Below are 19,103 nucleotides of genomic sequence, written 5' to 3' on the forward strand. Positions count from 1 at the left end.
CCCTATTGTCCAAGGTCGCTTGTGAATCTAGTATTCCTCTTTAATAATTGTGCTAAGACACCTTGTCTTTTATTTTTTTTAATTGGATTATTGGAGCTTTTTAGGAATTGTAATCATGGTTTTAAATTTCGTCCAAAATATAAAATTTCGGTCGAAATTAGGCCAAATCCCAAATTTTGCAAAATTCCAAATTTCAGCTGAAATTTCAGTAATTTCGGCAAAAAATTCTGAAATTTCGGTTCAAAATTAGGTAAATTGGTTTTTTTATATAAAAAATAATATTATTCCGAAATTTCGGAATGAATAAAACAAGACTTTCTTTAATTATCAGATTTCAGCCGAAATTTCGAAATGAATAAAACAAGACTTTTTTAATTACTGGATTTTGGCTGAAATTACCAAAAATTTTCGGCCGAAATTTCGGAATGAATAAAACATGACTTCTTTTTATTAACGGATTTCAGCCGAAATTTCAGTTTCGACGTTGCTCCGGCAGCAACGAGACATCCCTCGCTCCCTCCTTCTCTTTCTCTCTCTTTAAACATGATCATGAAGATGATTGATGTAGTTTGTATTCAAATCAAAATACAAATGCATGAGGTATCCAAACGGGCCCTAATAGATTTTAAGCAGACCTAGTAAATATGTGATCAATGAAGATAAGAACGTCATTTGTGAACGAAGGTGGGATATAGGCTGTGCATTTCTACCCAGTTTCAAACCTTTAATAAGACTCCTTTCTTCCCTTCGAAATACTATAAGACTTGGAACTCCCGCTATTAAAATAAAATGATAAGGAGAAAGGAGATTAACTTGTGGAATGCCTCTCGAACTCCCACGGAAACCAGCCAGAGCCCCATTCACTAAGATTGAGAACATTAGCAATGATTTAATCCACCTCCATCTTTCACCAAATTCTATCTTTTCCTAAATAAATTCACATGATCATGCGCTTTTTCCATATCTATAGATAAACCCTTGCTCTCCCTCCCTTCCAAAAATACCAACCTAGCCAACAGAATTGAGTCAAAGAAGCCCACTTGTTACGAATTGGGTTCGCATGAAGTTGTGAATCTTGAACCCGAACCCGAACCCAAACAAAGCAAACCGATGAACTAGGAAACATTAGTGTGACGTGCAGAATGTAGACAAAATGTTCAAATCTCTATGGCTCTAGCTAAACCTACTGGTATTTTCTATTGAGAAATGATTCTAATCAGTGTAGACATTCCACGTGTATGAGGTGGTAGAAACAAGATGCTTTGTGGCTCCAGGCCATTGTGCCATTAGTTTCCAATGGGGATTTGAATATTGGGAATTGAAGAGAAATAACCTAAGACAAATCCATGTCCCAGAGTTTTTATATGGTGAAAGGTCATGCACGCAAATGCAGCAGAAAAAGGACAGTGCCGTGTAAACCATCCATTTGTTAGGGGGTCTGACATAGATAGGTGGCTCCCCAAAAATCTTCTCTACAGGATGATCCTAACTCTCCAATATGTGGAGGTTTAAAATGAGGAGCACGGGTTCTCCATAGAAAACATGAAACAATCTCCATAGAAAACAAAAAGCAATCAGAGATGGGAGCCTCACTCTGAAAAGCTCCTCGCGACCATAATGTGGTAGCAGGGGAATAGACCAAGACTAGAGTTAAATTTCAAATTACTCATCCAAGTGAGATTTGCATATCCTCGTACACATTTCCATCCAAGCTCAACAGGGTACCACCCAGTGTGTGAATGAGGAAAAAGTTGACGACAAATCGATATAAAAATGTGCAAGTTGATATTTGATCATACTTGTGATCAGATCAACAATCAAACTATACACGCCTCTTAGATAAAAAAGGCTTAAATGCATTATAATCGGGAGGGTTACTCTTATTACTCTTCCCAAACATAGTAAATGTAAAGGCCATTCAAATTGAAATCTTGTACGAAAACCATTCCATAAGCCAGAGAAAATAGGAGATGGATGTAAGATGGCAGAGAAGATACCCTAATACACATAAACCTCCATTTTCTCAAGAAATATGGAGTTTTACAATTGGTTTCAACTAAAGCACATAACCCTGAGAAATGGAAACACTTTGTGAGCGTGCTAATCAAGGCCACCAAGCCTTTAGGATGCCCGATATGAACAACTCATCTGTTAAAAAATAAATAGACTGCAAGGGGAATGAATGGCGCACAAAAAATATATAAATAAACTAAAAGAAATAAGAAAAACAGCAAAAAAAAAACTTGTTTAAATAGGATGCTCATTCATGGAAAAAAATGAAACTTCAGAAAAACCACTATCAATGCTAAGGCACCTGATCATTTGAAAGCATGTAGATTGTAAACCATGAAAGTGATACGCCTAGACCTGAGCAGGGCCTAACGTAAATCCAGGACCCTCATATCTGTACCTCCCATCAGGGCCAATTCCAAAACCTTTTGGATCAGCAAACACATTCTCTAGAAGCTGGCTGCGTTGTGGATGAGGGCTCGCTTCTGCAAACTCCACAGCATCTTCAATTATCTCATCAATTTTCTTCTCGATAGCCTTCAACTCAGATTCATTGGCTAGATTGGTCACGATAATGTATTTCTTTAGGGCCACGATGGGATCTCTAGCAGCATAATGAGACTTCTCAGCTGCCAAAACAAAGAACATGTGAGGGGAAATCATCAATAATAGATGCAGTATTGTACCATTCAAAAAAAAAGATTCAGTATTGTATGATAATGTTTTCTGAGCAACAATGCCAGCCGAAGAATTGTGTCAAGTTAGTAAGGGAGTGAGTTGATTTTTATTGTAGAACCATAACATGTATCACAAAATCTAAGGCTATAGAACCAGGATCCTTCAAAATGGGTGGAATACCCAGCTCGAAGATGATACGATAAAGATAATGGTGTGGATATGTGTTGGATACGGCTAACCGGTATCCTCTTTTGGCTCTTTTTTTTTGGCGCTATTGCTTAGGTGCGTGGTCTTTCATATATAAATAACCTTTTGAGCACAAATTTTCTTCATTCTTTTTATGTTCCTCAACATAAATGAAATGAGAATCCCAAGTCATACATGCTTCTTTTTTCTTTTTATATTCATCCTCATAAAGGAAATGAGAATACTAAGCTAGAGAGAATGGCCATTCAAAAAAACAAGCTAGAGAGAGACGTATAAATGGAAGCTTAAATTTAGATAGAATCTTAAAATTTGACGAAGAATCAGGTAAATAACTAGGATATAAATTCAAAATATCAATGAAAGAGAAGAAAATAGAAAAGCATCCACCTCCCACGTAGATGCAAACAGACTCTTACATTACTTGTGTCGAATCACCTGGCTTGGGATATGATTGACGCAATTTGGCTACGCATATTAAGGAAATGATATCTAAATAGTACATTTTAAGGTTTCGAGACTTAAGTAGAGCCAAATCCACAAATTGTAGTATCAAAAGACATCAAAACTGGTCAGAGTCAGAAGCTGAGTTCTACGAGAAAGGTAGAAGTATGGTTTCATATTGGCAGAGGAACTGACAAAGAACTGCAAAAAACTTTGGAAAGAATGAACGCAACAAGTACAAATACTAAAACCTCAAGCTCCTATCTTCAATGAGGAAGAAAGTTTTTCTGAATTGTTAATAGTGTTTCGTTGCCCCAATTAGAGATTGGAAAGACTGAAAAATTAGATATTTAACAAATAGAGGAAGCTCAGATGACGGGAAAACATAGTAAGGATCAAATAGAAGCATCATCGTCATCATCATAATCATCAGAAACAACAACAACGGCACCAAAACACATAAGGCATATTTTGGATCAGCATAGAAATATCTCACGTTAAACCAACAAATTTCCCTAATTTGACAAAAAATAACTTGGGCACCAGACTTCACTAACCTAATTTTCACCAACCAACTGCTCGGCTCTGGACTACAAACCAACCTGCACAAATTTATTATCCAAGCACGAATTTCCAATCCAAGAACAATACAGCAAAAAATTAAGAAAAGAATATAACCAAAATATTTTTTTATCACCACCAACATATAAAGAACGGATCAGATCCACCCCCCTACAACCACACCCATAAATAGAGAACCCCACAAACATGCATTCCATTCAATCGCAGTCCAACTAGCATAACAAGCATATATCATAACGAAAACCGAAAACGCAACACTAATCGAATTAGAAAAAAGTAAGCTCAAATTCAAATTCTCACCAGGATCGCGAAGTTCATCGGGATCAGCCAATGAATGCCCTCTAAACCTGTAAGTCTCACATTCAATCAAACTCGGCCCCCTTCCCCTCTCCTCGCCCTTCCAATCGCCTCTTTTGCCACCTCCTTCAAAACATCCATTCCATCCACATGTACCCCCGGCATTCCAAAAGCCGGCCCCTTCTTCCAAATCTCCGGATTCGATGTCGCCCTCAAATCGCCCACAAATTATTCTCCACCACAAACACAATTGGCAATTTCCAAAGCGCCGCCATATTCAAACATCCAGAAAACTGCCCATTATTACACGTCCCATCTCCAAAAATCGCCAAAGTCACATGATCACAATCCTCTTCTTTAAGTACCTGTTAAAGTATAAAAGATTAAATAACGCAATCTCTAACACATTAACCTTTTGGAGTAATCGGTTGTTTCACATGGTATCGGAGCAATTGCCCTTGGTTCAAAACTCCTTTATATTAAAATTGCACATGTAATGGCCAACCTAAAAGAGGGATGACATGTGCCATGTGTAGGCCAACCCTAAAAAGAGGGGCCAGAGGGGCCACACGTGAGGGGGTGTGCTAAAATAAAAAAGATTAAGTATAATGCCTTCTCCAACAGCTTAAGCTTTTGGAGTAATTGGTTACTTCACATTGTATCAGAGCAAAAGGTCATGAGTTCAAACTCTTTGATACTAAAAATCCACATGTAACCCAAAAGAGGGGCCACATGTGCCACATGTAGGTCAACCCTAAAAACGAGGGCGCCACACATGAGGGAGAGTATTAAAGTATAAAAGATTAAGCGGAATACTAGGGACGCCCTTGCAAAAATCTGAAAGGGCGCCCCATTGGTCGAATGTAACCAAAGTACATTTAGTGTGGGGGTGCCCTTTGGTTACATTCAACCCATGGGGGTGCCCTTTCACCCCCTCAGTCTAGCATTCCTCAAAGATTAAATAACGCCATCTCTAACAGCTTAAGCTTTTGGACTAATTGGTTGTTTCACAGTACCTCCCTCCTATACCTAGAAGTAAGAGCCACGCCAGTGGCAACATGAATTCCTTCTCCTATAAAGGCGAACCCTCCAAGTACATTGTGCTCTTTGGAGAACATGTGCATTGAGCCGCCCTGGCCGCGGCAGCATCCTGTGGTTTTGCCATTACTGCGCGAGCTGAGACGCCCTTGCTTAAGGCGTGAAAGTGATCACGGTATGTACTACAGACTGAATCTTCCTTTTTTAAGAGCTTTATAAAACCAGTTGAAACTGCTTCTTGGCCGTTGTAGAGATGAACAAATCCAAACATTTTTCCTCTGTAATACATTTGGGCGTACATGTCTTCGAATGATCGGCCTAGGATCATGTCTTCGTATAGATCTAATCCTTCTTCTTTCGTTATAAGCTGCGAAGAGAAATCAATGAAAGTTAGGGTTAGGGTTAAGGTTGGTTTTCAGTTCCGAGATAGAATATTGTAGAATTTGTGTTCTGAGATGGGTAATTGAAAAATTAGGGTTTTCTGAGATGGAAATTTGAAAAAATAGGGGTTTCTAAGATGGAAAGTTGGAAAATTAGGGAATCCTGAGATTCAAAGTTGGAAACTTAGGGTTTTCTGAGATGGAAAATTGAGGAATTCCTGAGATACAGAACTGAGAAATCAGGGCATCCTGAGATACAAAATTAAAAAATTAGGGTATTCAGAGATACAAAATTGAAAAATTAGGGTATTCTGAATTACAAAATTGAAAAATTAGGGCTTTCTAAGATACAAAATTGATAAATTAGGGCTTTCTGAGATACAAAATTGATAAATTAGGCTTTTCTGAGATGTAAAATTGAAAAACAGGGCTTTCTGAGATGCAAAATTGAGAAATTAGGGTATTCTGAGATAGAAAATTGAGAAATTAGGGTTTTCTGAGATACAAAATTGAAATATTAGGGTTTTTTTTTTTAATGATTACCAGGTTGGAGGAGGAGAAATTGGATTTGAGCTTATTTTCCTTGACCAGATCAGAGACAGCAGCAGTGGGGGAAGAATGGGGGGAGGATGAGGGTAAGATTTTGGGGAAAATGCGGAATTTTTTGGTGGAGCTGAGGAAGGGGGTGGGAGTGAGGGAATTTTAGGGGGGAGATCGTGTGGTGGTGAAAGGTGGAGGGTGAAGGATCTTGATGGCGGAAAAAGAAGACATTTTTTAGGGGGCTGGATTGGGAGGATTTGGGGGGTGTGATTTCAAGGAGGAAGGAGGGAGAGGGGAGAGGGAATAAATAGGTAGAGGGAGGGCGGAGAAAACAGAGAGGAATGGTGTGGAAGAAACCGCACTGGAAGTTGGCTAATTTTTTAGACAGAGATAAATTCACTCCCATCTATGATGAAATCAACCCCTATTTTTCAAAATGGACTGCACAGGCCACACCATCGGATGATCCAAACCGCCCATTGTATGGGCCAAAATGTAAATAGCTTGTGCCCATAAATCATTTCCATAGGCTTTTTCTAACCCTCCTATCTAAAGAAGGACGGTTGGGATCATCCTGTTGAAATGATTTCTGAGGCGAAACCTATTTATATTGTGGCCCATCAAATGGACGGTTGGGATCATCCTATGGTGTGGGCTTTTTCTATGCTCGCATAGGCATAGAAACCTATTTAACACCAACATTCACAGCAATGAAAAGTGCAGATTCAACTACGATGGTATGAACGAATTGAGAGGAAGCTTGCAATATGGAGGAAGAGGTTTATTTCTTTCGGGGAAAGAATTACACTGATTAAAGGGGCCCTATCTAACCTGCTAGTATATTTCATGTCCTTGTACAAAATTCCAATCAAGGTAGCTTTGACTATTGAAAGATTGCAAAGGAACTTCTTGCGGGATGGAGAAGGGTCCCTAAAGAAGGTAAGGCACTTAGTAAGCTGGGATAAAGTTACACAACCTAAGGCGAATGGAGGCCTGGGTATCAGCAAGATTAGATTGCGAAACAAATCCTTAATTGGCAAATGGCTGTGGAGATATGGCAAGGAGAAATCTGCTCTGTGGCATCGGGTTATTGGACTAAAATACGGCACCAACTGGGGGGATTGGAGTTCTAAGAAGCCCGTGGGAGGAAAGGGCTCAGGTGCGTGGAAATCTATCTGCTCCGTTAAAGATGATTTTGACCAAGCAATTTGTTACAAAGTTGGACATGGCTCTAAGGTTAGATTTTGGCTTGATCTTTGGTGTGGCCAATCAAAATTATGCTTGGAATTCCCGAGCCTTTTCAGAATTGCCAGAAGCTACAGTTGCAGATTACGTGGTCAGAGAAGGTCAAGGGGGGAGAGGATTCTCGGATATTCGTTTGCGTCAGAATCTTAAGGAAGAGGAAACTCATGAGTTCGAGAGATTGCTCTGACTTATTGATCGAAGTGACATATTGTTCGCAACATAATGAGGATGAAAGAATCTGGATTCCAGCTTCTGATGGGGTTTTCACTGCTAAGTCTTTCTTTAATCTGTTGAACGACAGCTCTATTTCTCTAATGAGGCGGGTTTGGAAATCACTAGCGCCACCAAGAGTGGTGGCCTATGGATGGACCTTGATGCATCGCAAGATTAATACATGCGACCGCCTAAAGAAAAGACAGTTCAGTATGGCGAGCATGTGTGTCCTATGCCACCAAGATGAAGAAACTCTGGACCATTTAATGTTGCATTGCCTCTTTGCTTATCATCTATGGAAAAGAGCAATTGGAACCTTTGGAATTTCTTGGGTTTGCCCGCAATCTATTACTTCCCTTCTATCAGGTTGGCATACAGGACCGTTTGGAGAAATGGGATATAAAAATGGTAAAATTAAAATTTTAAACTTATTTTCTTTCTTAGGGATGATTGGAAAGGGGGGCATATTTTTACAAAAAGGGAGTTAGTATAAAAAAAATATTAAAAAATAAGGGTTTTTTTTCCCAAAAAATTAAGGGGGGCAATTGTCCCCCTTCCCTGTCAAGTGCCATCGCCCCTGTGAGAGAGAGAGAGAGAGAGAGAGAGAGAGAGAGAGAGAGAGAGAGAGAAGTCTCTTCAACCATCTCATGGATCCATATAATTAAGATCTCCTAGGTCCCTGCTCATATTTCATATTAAAAATAAATAGATACTTTCTTTGGATAATAACTCGATCCCATTATAATAACAAATCAATAGTCGATGTAAACATATAGTGAACATACGATTTAGGCAAGTTATTCCTAGTACTTTCTCTAAAACTTCACACCACGAGGAATGCATTGTTCATTTGGAAGTTGGAAACAAAAGGAACCACAATCATCACATATATCATTGCCTCATCTACATGCATCGGTCATATAAACATAGCACACTGCACACATAAGATTTATTTATTGATGCGAGGCTCATCCGCATAACAGCCTCGGCTCTTTATTATTACATTCGTAGATACACAAAGACAGAGCAAGAAGATAATCAGCTCCCTTATTTTAATACTAGTAGTAGTAGTACCCATCTCTCTTTGCCAAGCTGCAAATTAATCAGGTAGCGTAGGGGAAGTTGTAGTATGCGCTCCCATTCTCATGGAATACTCCATAGTAACGGCTCCATTGATTCATAGTCATACCGTCCTCATCGTACATACCAAGAATATAGGTCTCAAGACGCCCCGGCAACTTTGGAGTTCCATTCATCACATGCTGAATTAGGTTATCGTTGTAAGTTTGGGCATTTTCAATCGTTGCTTCGAATTCTCCATTATGAGGCCATCCAGTTGCCGCCACGATAAGATTCACATGGCGTTTTTTCAGAGCATAAATGGCTGAATCGAATGCATCCACCATAGAATCAAACACATATTTGTATATATAGTTTCCATCGGTTACCAGAGGGGTTGTGGCAGTGAAGAGGTAATGAGCGAGATCCAGGTTATGATGGCTATGGAAACGATATGGTAACGGGTAAACATTAACGAAGAGTGGGGCTTTATTGGAGATAAGGAAGTCAATGATGGGTGCTAGGATGACCCCGACGCTATTCCTGAAGATACATTGAGAGGGCGGATTGGTAACATCATAGTTTTCCAGATCATGTATTCCAATGGTTGTGGACACCTTGATTTTTCCCTTAGTTCTTGGATCTTGTTGGATTGCATCATTTATGTTGATCATTGCCTGGTGCAAGCTTTCAGATTCATCAAGTAATAACACGTCCTGACCAACACAGATATACTGGAATTCGACGTGAGGCCAATACCTCAATATGAAATTGCCAACCCACAAAGCTGCTTCTTGAGGGTTTTTGGCGAATACATTAAGATGACTGTTGTCAACTGGAATGATGACTTTAATGTTGGTATTGCGGAGCGCATCCAAAATATCACGGTTACCAAGGTCTGCCTTTGAAAGCCACAATTTGGTGATGTTGTTCATTTGGCAATGTCTGACCGTGTCTTGAGGAGGTATTGGGTTGCTCCTATCATTTCCGTAGACGAAACTGAGAGCAGGGGCTGCAAAATTATCATCATCATTTTCATCAGTATCATAATCATAATAATCATATATATAGGATTTGCAAGGGACCATAGAAGAAGGCAGATAAGTTATCTACACACTAGCTTAAAATACAGTAGGGGCCACGTTATAGTTATCTACACACTAGCTTAAAATACAGTAGGCGCCACGTTATTTGGGTGATCCAAACCATTAATTTTTAAGGCCCTCACATAGATAGGGTGTCCACAAAAAATCAGATCCATAGGATCATCCTAACCATTCAAACTGTGGAGGCAAAAAATGGACTAATTTGTGAAGGTTTAAAGACATCCATTTTACCTCCACAAATCGTAGGGTTGGGATGATCCTATGGATCTGATTTTTTGTAGACACCCTATCTATGTGAGGGCCTTTAAAATGGATGGCTTGGATCACCCAAACAATGTGGGCCCCCACTGTATTTTAAGCTAGTGTGTAGAGAACTCTCTACACATATGTGTAGGAACCGTTTTCTCATATGTATATGTATATGTGTGTGTGTGTGTGTGTTTTGATGGTGTACCCTGTTTAATTGACGGCAAAGGGAGAATATGACGGTTTTAGTAGTGTTGAGAAAGGGCTGCTGGGTGGCAGTGTGGGGTGTGTGTGTGTGTGTGTGTGTGTGTGTGTGTGTGTGAGAGAGAGAGAGAGAGAGAGAGAGAGAGAGAGAGAGAGAGAGAGAGAGAGAGAGAGAGAGAGAGAGAGAGATTTAAGCAAAATCTTAAATAAGTCACTTGGATTTTGGGTAATTTTACTGGACCACATTGACACAATCAAATTAGTAGGTGAGCTACAAAACCTGAAGCAGATTAATAGGGAAAAATTCTATTGAATAGATAGTAAATAGAGAGCTTTTAGCCTTTTAAGGAGAGTAGAGAGAGATTTTAGGGAAAGAGAATAATGAAAATATAAATTGTTTCATATTTAAGATAGGTTCATATTTAGGGAACGAAAATCATATTCGGATGGGATTTCGTGCGAGAGAAAAATGGAGCGCGAAAATCAAAGAATTGGAAATTTTGATTTTATTTGGTGTGGCAAACCCACAATAATAGTGGCAAATTAATTGAGAAAAATTCAAATTTTTAGAGGCCGAAAAGTCAACTAGTTTGGGACGAAGGCTTTGTTGAGTTGAGTTGAGAGGGAGAAAGTCATATTAATGGTTACAAACAAGAATTTGTAGTGGAAACAATTTTTCAAAGAAAAAAAAATCTCAGAAAATAGACGAATCACAGCGGAAAGAAACATGATTAGTGTATTATATATATTTATTTAGGGGGATGATATTTTCACCCCCTCTGTCAGTACGCATTCGCCCCCCTTATAACGTGAACAGTGGGCAACTTTAACACTTTTTGACGACAAGTCATGTTAAAAGGGGGGTGAATGTGTACTGCCGCGGGGGTATTGAAAATATCACCGCTCTTTATTTGTATGGGACTTATTTGCTAGGGACTTTCGTAGAAAGGCATTTCGCAGCTAGCTGTTGCATGAGGAAGCAGCGACAAAGGTTTAGTTTCTAGCAGATTTTGTCTTATTCATCTGAGGTGGCTGCTCTCTCGCGCAACAGCCAGCTGAAGAATATCTTTCTGAGAAAGTCACTAGTGAAACCCTATATATGTACATGGAGTTGAAGATGCCATTGAGAACACTCGCACAAAGAGAGAAAGAGAACATTCTGAATTAAAACTGACTCAAATGAAGTGTTCTAAATTAAAATTGATTCAAATGAAAATGCTACCTTAACCCTTAGAACCCTCGCTCTAAATATCTTTACCTGTCCATACTTGGCATGTATGTTGTATCCATCACCACAACAAATTAAATGTATAATATCTACATTTGATTTTTTTCTTTTTCTTTTTTTTTTTCCATTCCCGTGCCCGTGCATCGCACAGGTCTGCAATTAGTTCTGAATTAAAATTGACTCAAATGAAAATGCTACCTTAACCCTTAGCACCCTCGCTCTAAATTTCTTTACCTGTCCATACTTGGCATGTATGTTGTATCAATCACCACAACAAATTAAATGTATAATATCAACATGCATTAAACAGTAATATATATACATATATGTATAGGGATTTTCTAGTTGAATAGTGCAAAATAGTAAAACTACCATTACCAGCAGATGTGTTGAACTATAAAAGATTAAATAACACCATTTCCAACAGCTTAAGCTTTTGGTGTAATTGGTTGTTTCAACATGGTATAGAGTAACATGTTCTTGGTTCAAAACTCCATGATATTAAAAATCGACATGCCATGGCCAACCCAAAAGAGGAGCCACTTGTGCCGTGTGTAGGCCGACCCTAAAAAGAGGGGCCACACATGAGGGGGAGTGTCAAACCATAAAAGATTAAATAACGCCATCTCCAACAGCTTAAGCTATTGTAGTAATTGGTTGTTTCAACAAGATGGGAGAGGATACTCTGATGGGAGAGAATAATCTGAATTAAAACTGACTTTCACCTCATTACATGCACATATTTTGTGAGAGAGAGAGAGAGAGAGAGAGAGAGAGAGAGAGAGAGAGAGAGAGAGTGTCATGCCTGAAGGAGATGCCATTGAAAACACTATCACAGACAAAGAAGAACACTCTGAATTAAAACTGACTCAAATGCAAATGCGGATGCCTCAACCCTTGCACCCTTGCTCCTTATATAGAGGGAAGGAGTGCTAAATTTCTACAACCCTGTCCACACTTGCATCTCTTTAGTATAAGTGCTCACAACCACCACAATAAATTTTAAATAAGATGGAAATGAATAATACAAAATCTGGTACAAGGTGGCTGTTCTCTCCTAGGAAATGGCTTTCACCCGAAATTTTCTAGACATCTTCTACTAATAAATGGATTCCTACAATGCAGGTCATCAAAACCACCACAATAAATTTAGTTTGTATTAATATATATATAGATTCCTAGAATGTAGTTTTCATATAAAGCATTTAGAAATTTTACATCTATCAGTTATAAGATATTTAATTGCTATAGAGAAATTTTAGATTTAAAAATGATTTAATAACAGCAATATGGAAATTTAAATTTATAATGGTTGATATAAGTTGGAAATTTAAATTTATAAGGTTTTATAAATTTATAAGGTTTTGCAAATTTATAAGGCGTTTAAAATTGTAATGGTTTAAATAAGTTGGTTTTATATCCAAAATGTACAAAGTTGCAAAGGAAATCTAGGAAAACGATAGTGTTAGGGAGATGATATTTTCACCCCCGCCACCCTTTCAGTACGCATTCGCCCCCCTTATAACGTGAACAGTGGGCAACTTTAACGCTTTTTTTTGCGTTAAATCACATTAAAAGTGGGGCGAATGGGTACTACATGAGGGTGAAAATAACATGGCAACTGTATAGTGCAAATTAATGACAAATAGAGAAAGAGCCAATCTGTTAACGGTGGGGAAAGTGACCCATGCAAGAATGATGCATGACAGAATAACAACACGGTTCTACGATGTGCCGAAGGAAATATAGGCAAACCAATTGTGTTCTACGATGTGCCGAAGGAAATATAGGCAAACCAATTGTGTTAAAGATAACTTTACCAGCAGTATGAAAGGGTTTAGCTATAGTCTAGAGAAAGCGTGAGACACGCCAAGAAAGGGACCCTTATAAATTCTAGATCAGCAATTTATTGCAAACCAAACAAACACAACTGCCAATGATTTCTACCACGCGAGGTGATGTACCCACTGAGAGAGATCGTGAAGATCATAATCTCATAAGATTATCCAAATAATAAATGTAAGATTTAGACCATTCTGTAAATATTCAATCAAGCCATTTTGAATTGATTGTATTATTGAAAATCTCTTAACCTAGAGTAATCTCGATAATCTAGTTATTGACGTAATCAAACTAACATTAAATTTATAAGGAAATAGCTTAATCTAACTATATGCATCAGGCCAGTCATGGAAGATAAACTCTGTTTTTGAACATGAAGGGATCATTATAGAATCCTCCGTCCAGAAGGAAAATTAGATACTTAGAAACCATAGTTCTAATTCAATTTATGTTTGTTTGTCAGCGGGTTAAATAATAAAAGACGAGCTAGCACATTATCAAAGCATCTATTGCCACATCAGTGGCCTACAATATTTATCACTCTTTATCAATATTTATTTGGGATTTGCTAGTTAGTTTCAGGTAAAGCCATTTCGCAGCTGGCCTTTGCATGAGAAAACAGCCACACAGGCGTACTTTTGGCTGTTCTCTCGTGCAAAAGTTGGCCACGAAATGGCTTTCTGCGGAATTGCCTAGCAAATACCTCAAGAGGCGTGTTGCATGGTCTTGATCGCATCCCGAATGGACGTCCCATGCATGAGCTGAGAAAAGGAATGTGAAAAATAATGGTTGTCGTTCACACGAGACAACATGATTCTATTCCAAAAATAAAATAAAAAAGTGATTCCTATACATGTCTTAAAAAACGTAATTCTAATTATGGAAGCACTCAAGAGAATAAGAATTGATTCTAACTTGTATAGAGGGTTAGGATCAACCATCTATTGTGCGGTCCCTGTATAGATCGGAGGGTTAGGATCAAGCCATATATGGAAATGGATTTTGGAGCACAGCCTATTTACCTATTTAGGTTGTGTCCCATCTAATGGACGGTTTGGATCATCCTATGGTGTGGGCCGTACGCTACTTTTTGAAAAATAATGGACTATAAAGCCTTTCATCATATTAAAATTCGCCAGTTCATATTATTTTAATGATATTGACATACGATGTTTTAAATGACGAGGGAGTCTAGACTCATGGGCGACCTTGGAAAAAAGAGGGCAAAGGGCTCCCTCATTGGTCAAATCCCATTTAAGATGGCACGGAAACTTAAAACAATAAGGAAAATTTTTCAAGTGACATCGGAAAAGTAGGGAAATGTCCAATTGAAGTCACCCAATTTCAACATGTCCATTTGGTGTTACGCCCATTTCCCGCCTGAAAAATGGACCCAAATGCCCCTTGTCAAATCAAAAGCTTTTTACTTACTTCCCATGCAAGTAAACCATGTTTTCATCTTTTTTTTCACTCCAAACAATTTTTACAGCTGAGGTTTTCTTCTTTCTTCTTTCTTTTTTCTTCTTTACTCCAAACCATTTTTACAGTTAAGGTTTTCTTCTTTCTCCTTTCTTCTTTCTTCTGTATAATCACCATGTTTTCTTCTTCTTCACTCTTACCCATTTTTACAAGAAAAATGAAGAAAACATCAACCGTACAATCACCATGTTTTCATCTTCTTCTTCACTCCAACCCATTTTTACAAGAAAACAGAAAAAAACCTAAATAGGTAAGTGGAAGTTTTTTTTTCAGTTTTTTTTTTTAATGTAAATATTGGATAATCGTTATCTATACTGGTTTTTCCGGCTTACTTTCAGGGGAAGATGGTGGGTTACATTGATAATCCGTCGTTTAGATTTGATACCCCCTGTAAATATTAGATAACCCTCATTTATATTTGGAAACGTTGTTTTTCTTATGATCTGAAACCTATTTTAAAATTAATAACTGATATTTGGATTTTTTAGTTTCATTTTGTTGGTGTGTTCTGAAGAAGTTGGTATGGTATAAATTGATAACCTCAGTAAAGAATTGGATAACCCTTGTTTCTAAATTGATAACCTCAGTATAAATTGGATAACCCCTGTATAGAATTGAATAACCTCAGTATAAATAACCTAAGTATAAAATAAACATCAGTATAGAGTTGGATACCTCAGTCTAAAATTGATAACCTCATTAAAGAATTGGATAACCCTTGTTTCTAAATTGATAACCTCAGTATAAATTGGATAACCTCTATATAGAATTGGATAACCTCGGTATAGAGTTGGATAACCTCAGTATAAAATTGATAACCTTAGTACAGAATTGGATAACCCTTGTTTCTAAATTGATAACCTCAATATAAATTGGATAACCTCTTATAGAATTAGATAACCTCAGTATAGATAACATACGTATAGAATAAACATCAGTATAGAGTTGGATAACCTCAGTATAAATTGAAAACCTCTGTAAAGAATTGAATAACCCTTGTTTCTAAATTGATAACCTCAGTATAAATTGGATAACCTCTGTATATAATTGGATAACCTCAGTATAGATAACCAAAGTATAGAATAAACATCAGTATAGAGTTGGATAACCTCAGTATAAATTGAAAAACTCTGTAAAGAATTGGATAACCCTTGTTTCTAAATTGATAACCTCAGTATAAATTGGATAACCTCTGTATAGAATTGGATAACCTCAGTATAGAATAAACATCAGTATAGAGTTGAACAACCTCAATATAAATTGAAAACTTCTGTATAGAATTGGATAACCCTCTGTAATTCATAAATAAAAGATAGGCCTAGTATCCAATACATAATCCATATCTGTACATAATAACCCTTGCTCACATGTTCAAATTTGACTTGAAATTGTAATGTTTTTACATACGTGTTTGAAAACTACCCTGTACACAATTCATAGTTGCTATCTCAATGATATATAACAGATAGACCTTGTATCCAATAGATAACACCTTTGTGTATTTCATAACCCCTTGGTTAGAGCTGCCAATCTGCTTGCAATTGTGATATTTGTAATGTATAGTCTTTATAATTTGTTCTAGACTTGACATAAGGGATCCTTCTTGAAATTGTTAATGTATGCAATAGGTAAGCCATATTTGTCCCTTATAACCCCTCTTTATAACTAGCAACCTTATTGAATTTTTTATCTTTACACATGATTGAAATTGTGTTCATTTTGTGTCGTTGCAGGTATTCGTAAATGCCTGAGTTTCTTTTACACTATGATGGTTATTTGAATGATGAAGTTTCTTGGGAATATGTCGGAGGGAGGAAGTCATTGATTTCGGTGAGTCGTCGGATTAGTTTGCTAGATTTTGAAGATCTTATCCACAAAACAATGGGGAGTATAGGTAGGGAGGTGTTACCATGGTTTTAAATTTCGACGGATTTCGGTGGAGACCAACACCGAAACCACCAAAAACCAAAACGGTCATTTATTTCGGCCGAAATTTCCTTTTTCCGAAATTTGACCCAAAAAAATTGTTTTTTTTAAATTAATTTAATATTTCACCGAAATTTCGGTAATTTCGGCCGAAATTTAATATTGAATAAAATATTAGTTTTGATTTTGGATTTCGATCGAAATTTTGAAATTTCAGGGTCCGAAACCGGTACCGAAACCAAAATTTTAAACCTTGGGTGTTACTATTGATAAAATGTCGATACATTGTTGATCCGTACATAACCACTTTGGTTGATGTTGATAATGACGATATCCTCCAGTCTCTGATGAAGATTTTTGACAAAGAAGCGGTCAATTCTGTGATGCTGTACATAACCCAAAGCAGAAACCCCGAGGGTATTAATTCAATGAATACGTCTATGCTTCCCCCGAACAATGTTTGTATGCCTATTTCTGAACCAATGCTAGCTAAACAATTGTGGTGGGGAAAGTGACACTTAGGAACGTCCAATATCTGTACATATCAAAAAGTAAAAAATTCTTAAGAGGATCCTTAAGGACACTCCTTCCCATCCAAGAGATAAGATTGTTGGACCACGCATCCAAGACAGAATAACAACACGGTTCTACGATGTCTTGAAGGAAATGAAAGGGTTAAGCTATAGTAGATCTAGAGAAAACGTGAGACACACCATGAAAGGAACCCTTATAAATTCTAGATCAGAAATTTATTGCAAAGCAAACAAACATAAATTCCAATGACTTCTACCACGAGGTGTTGTACCCACTGAGAGAGATCATGAAAATCATCATCTCATAAAATTATCCAAATAATATATAAGATTTAGACCATTCTGTAAATTTGCAAATCAAGCCATTTTGGATTGATTGTATTATTGAAAATCTCTTAACCTAGAGTAATCTCGATAATCTAATTACTGACATAATCAAACTAACATTAAATTTATAAGGAAATAGCTTAGTCAAACCATATGCATCATGCCAGTCATGGAAGATAAAATCTGTTTTTGAACATGAAGGGATCATTATAGAATCCTCCGTCCAGAAGGAAAATTAGATAGTTTGTAGAGAAACCATAGTTCTAATTCAATTTCTGTTTGTTTGACAGCGGGTTAAATAATAAAAGATGAGTTAGCACATTATCAAAGCATCTATTACCACATCAGTGGCGCCCTACATTTATTAGTCTTTATCAATATTTATTTGGGATTTGCTAGGGAGTTTCACGGGAAGCCATTTCACAGCTGGCCTTTGTATGAGAAAACAGCCACACAGGCGTACTTTTTAGCATATTTTGTCTTATTCATTTAATTCATCTGAGGTGGCTGTTCTCTCGTGCAAAAGTTGGCCACAAATGGCTTTCTACGAAATTGCCTAGCAAATACCTAAAGAGGCGTGTTGCATGGTCTTGATCGCATCCCGAATGGGCATCCCATGCATAAGAAAGGATTATGAAAAATAATGGTTGTCGTTCACACGAGACAACATTATTCTACTCCAAACAATAAAATAAAAAAGTGATTCCTCGTAATTCTAATTCTGGAAGCACTCCAAAGAATAAGAATTGATTCTAACTTCTATAGAGGGTTAGGATCAACCCTCTATTGTGAGGTCCTTGTATAGATCGGAGGGTTGGGATCAAGCTATGGAAATGATTTTTGGGGCACAACCTATTTAGGCTGTGTCCCATCTAATGGACGGTTTGGGTCATCCTATGGTGTGGGCTGTACGCTACTTTTTGAAAAATAATGGACTATAAGGCCTTTCATCATATTAAAACTCACAAGTTCATATTATTTTAATGATATTGACATACGATGTTTTAAATGACGAGGGAGTCTAGACTCATGGGCGCCCTTGGAAAAAAGAAGGCAAAGGGCTCCCTCATTGGCCAAATCCCATTTAAGATGGCACGTAAACCTAAAACAAGAAAATGTCTCTAGGGGAATTTGACCAATAGGGCCACCCTTTGCTCCCTATTGTCCAAAGGCGCTTGTGAATCTAGCATTCATCTTTAATAATTGTACTAAGTAACCTTGTCTTTTATTTTTTTAATTGGATTATAGGAGCTTTTTAGGAATTGTATTCATGGTTTTAAATTTCATCCGAAATATGAAATTTCAGTCGAAATTAGGCCAAACCCCAAATTTTGCGAAATTTCAAATTTCGGTTCAAAATTAGGTAAATTGGTTTTTTTATATAAAAAATAATATTATTCCGAAATTTCGGAATGAATAAAACAAGCCTTTTTTAATTATCAGATTTCAGCCGAAATTATAGAAATTTCGAAATGAATAAAACAAGACTTTTTTTATTGCCGAATTTCGGATGAAATTACCG

At 37.4% G+C, this 19,103-nt stretch overlaps 1 protein-coding gene and 1 pseudogene across 1 annotated transcript; both read right to left on the reverse strand.

The window, feature by feature from the left end:
* Window positions 1-2,026: 2,026 nt before the first annotated feature.
* Window positions 2,027-6,404, reverse strand: LOC143886059 (pyruvate dehydrogenase E1 component subunit alpha-3, chloroplastic-like; annotated as a pseudogene).
* A 2,049-nt stretch (window positions 6,405-8,453) lies between these two features.
* LOC143876250 (putative glucan endo-1,3-beta-glucosidase BG1) lies at window positions 8,454-12,438 on the reverse strand. The gene is made up of 2 exons (XM_077377985.1): window positions 12,280-12,438; window positions 8,454-9,702 (listed from the first exon to the last, which is right to left on the reverse strand). Exons 1-2 carry the CDS (start codon window positions 12,293-12,295, stop codon window positions 8,735-8,737), a joined length of 984 nt encoding a protein of 327 aa, XP_077234100.1. The 5' UTR covers window positions 12,296-12,438; the 3' UTR covers window positions 8,454-8,734.
* Between the last annotated feature and the right edge of the window lie 6,665 nt (window positions 12,439-19,103).

This window comes from Tasmannia lanceolata, unplaced genomic scaffold (assembly GCF_043159265.1).
Source record: "Tasmannia lanceolata isolate RefF3 unplaced genomic scaffold, GAP_Taslan_0.1 ptg000002l, whole genome shotgun sequence".
NCBI lineage: Eukaryota > Viridiplantae > Streptophyta > Magnoliopsida > Canellales > Winteraceae > Tasmannia > Tasmannia lanceolata.